Raw genomic sequence first — 2,960 nt, 5'->3', positions numbered from 1 at the left:
AACATCTATTCTGAACCAGTGCTGCATTCAACATACTACATGACACACAAAAATAGATATTTAGGATTTTTTTTAAATATTTACTCTTAAATTAATAAATTCACTAATGTATAATACTAAAATTTGATACCAAACTTATTGATATACATTCATAAAATAGTAGTCCAATAAAATTTTGAATGTAAGTCTACAAACGTGATGACATGGCCTTTGACCCATGACCTTAGGAAGACCCATCTCATTAGGCTTAAAATGAGGCTTGTGTTAAAGTTTATTTTCTACAATATTCTCTTGCCACATCCTCCTGAGGTTCAGAAAATTATGATTTAATGTAATAAGCGAGTGCAAACTTTTGTGTTTTATATTTACTTAAGGTACAATACGTGAAGATGGAACATTCCTATTTATTCAGTGGAATGTTCTCTAAAAGATAAAAAAAAGGTTTCAACAAATTAATTTTCATATATTTATTCAATACAATTATCACTTTTAAGGGATAAATCTCTAGTTAGGTCTCACAGGCTAGTACAAATTGAATATTTTTACATTTTAATACTCACCTCCTGAGATTCAAATTTGTGCAAGTATTTTTCCATGTCAAGATCTTGTAGTAGATTTGCAAGGTCATCTACAATATGAAAATAATGTAACAGTTTTAAGGACATATTACTTGAAGAAGAAAAAAAACTTCATAATATTCATATAAAAGTAATTAAATTTAGATGTTACATTTTTTTTTTGACAATGCACATTTTATTGGTCAGATAAAATATTTATGGTCTTGTGTTTAAATTGAATTACAAATTAAAACTCATTAAAACAACGTTAAAATTTACACAATACTTTAAAAACACAATAAAATCACTAAGTCTTATTTAAAGTCTGTGACCCACCATCATTAAGACAGTAGTGAACCCTTCTGTACTATACTGCTTATAGACATTTCTCATTTTTGGCATGATGCAAAACAATCTTTGATCAATCAATTAGCATAAATGGTGCTGCCACCTATTCATTTTTCTTTTCATATTGATTTCTGTAACTCCTGAACCCAAATCTCTATTTAAAATCAACTTTTTAAATATTTCTGTCCTATTAGAATTAGTTTATATTTATCATTCACAAATTTAATCAATTTAGCATTGTTCACCATATGTTAAGTTAATGACAATTCATTAAATGTCCATTTTTCTATAAATAATTGATGTTCATTAAGTCTGAATTTTAAACTTCTACATGTTTGGCCAATATACATTAGTTACAAGAGATTTTATAAATATCAAATTATTCTATCAATGTGATTTTATCTTTAATGGTAGCAGTAAAATGACTAAGTTTCAGTTATGATGAATACATTATACAACAGTTAATATATTTCTTAAAAACATTACCTGTATATGGAGAAACTGAGCATATGACAAACAAATATTTTCTCTCAATCATTGTAACTACAAGTTTAGTACACAGTGAAATTTTTAAAATTTTATACAACTTATTATACGTTCTATCAATGATGTTACAATTAAAATCTGCCAATGGCAATATGTTTCAAGAAATTCATTTCATATGAACTTTTCTTTTATAAACTAATGGTGTCACCCCTATTTTCAAAAAATGTTGTGTAATGTTTTCACCACTGATTAAACTTAAACATTTTACAGCTAGTCTTAAAGATAAAATCACATTAACCCTTTCAAGACGGGTCATAGGTGAAAGGCCATGTCATCTCGTTTGTTGACTCGCATTCAAAATTTTATCAAACTACTATTTCATGAATTTATGTCAATAAGTTTGGTATCAAATTGTAGGTTATAATTCAAATTTTAGAACTATACATTACTCAATTTCTTAATTTAAAATTCGATATTAAAAAAACACAGATAAAGATCAATTTTTGTGTGTCACGTGGTATATTGAATGCAGCACTGGTTCAAGTTAGGTTTTTGTGAAGTCAAAATACTAAGTCTATAGTTTCATACGAATTAGAAAGTCAAATTACAGATATTGAAAAGCTAGAATATAAAATAAGAAGGTCTTATCTTTTCTATTTGCTAAGATATTATTCATGTAATAAGAGAAACACATTGGCACCCTGCCTATCTCTTTCCATTTTTGGAAATGCTCCCTTATATACACTTACTTCTATATATGACATGAATAACCAATCAGAAGGTCAAAATGTCCCCCTAGTGGTTTACTCAGCCTTTCTAATGTGTCTAGTGCCATTTCTTTATTTTGAACCAAAATTTCGATGAGGTAGGTTGTGTCTTTAGTCTTCTCGAAATTTCATGTTTTTTTAAGAGTAAAATAACATATTAGTTACTAAGCTTGATAAATTACAATTGAATTTTATGGTATTGATGTAGTAATTTATGATTTTTTAGTTACTCAAATGTATATGTAAAACTTTACATGTGAGGCGCATCATTGTAACTTCTGTATTGTAAGCCAGGCACGGCTGAAAGGTCAATATTATAAAAATAATGAATATAAATAAATGTATAATGTTACGAGATTTAAGCTATTTTGTCTAAACATTTATGTTTTGTGTTATAATCTGTGTTCATTCTAGAATGAAAAAGGCATAATTTATGTTTATTTCCTAATTTTTTATGGTGGTTGCGAGATCGTTCAAATCTACTGAACCCGTACAGAGATTAATTACTAAAAATAACAGATAAAATATGATGTTTTTTCTTAAGAAACATTTGATAACTATCCGGACATTATAAAGATTTTGCATGTGAAATTTCAAAATTTTCTGATGAATAAAAGTATTTTTAATCTTCAAATTAAAATTACTTTGCATGATAGATAGGCAACATGTGAAAAGAAAAAAAAAGGCATAAGAGAAACATTGCTTTACAAACCTTGCGACTTAATAAAAAAATTTGATATTTTCCATATGAAAGAATTGTAATGTTTACTGATAATCTACCAAATTTCATTAACATTCACTT

The 2,960-nt window shown here is 27.1% G+C and overlaps 1 protein-coding gene across 2 annotated transcripts in view; it reads right to left on the bottom strand.

The window, feature by feature from the left end:
- Positions 1–513: 513 nt before the first annotated feature.
- LOC106466971 overlaps positions 514–2,960 on the bottom strand; it is a 14,721-nt gene continuing 12,274 nt past the window's right edge. For both annotated transcript variants that reach the window (XM_022395056.1, XM_013927283.2), the window contains exon 8: positions 514–628. In XM_022395056.1, coding sequence (XP_022250764.1) covers positions 543–628 — 86 coding nt within the window. In that variant the 3' untranslated portion in view covers positions 514–542. The remainder of the gene's footprint in view (positions 629–2,960) is intronic.

This window comes from Limulus polyphemus, unplaced genomic scaffold (genome assembly GCF_000517525.1).
Source record: "Limulus polyphemus unplaced genomic scaffold, Limulus_polyphemus-2.1.2 Scaffold2442, whole genome shotgun sequence".
Classification (NCBI taxonomy): Eukaryota; Metazoa; Arthropoda; class Merostomata; order Xiphosura; family Limulidae; genus Limulus; species Limulus polyphemus.
This window is presented reverse-complemented; position numbering and strand designations above follow the sequence as displayed.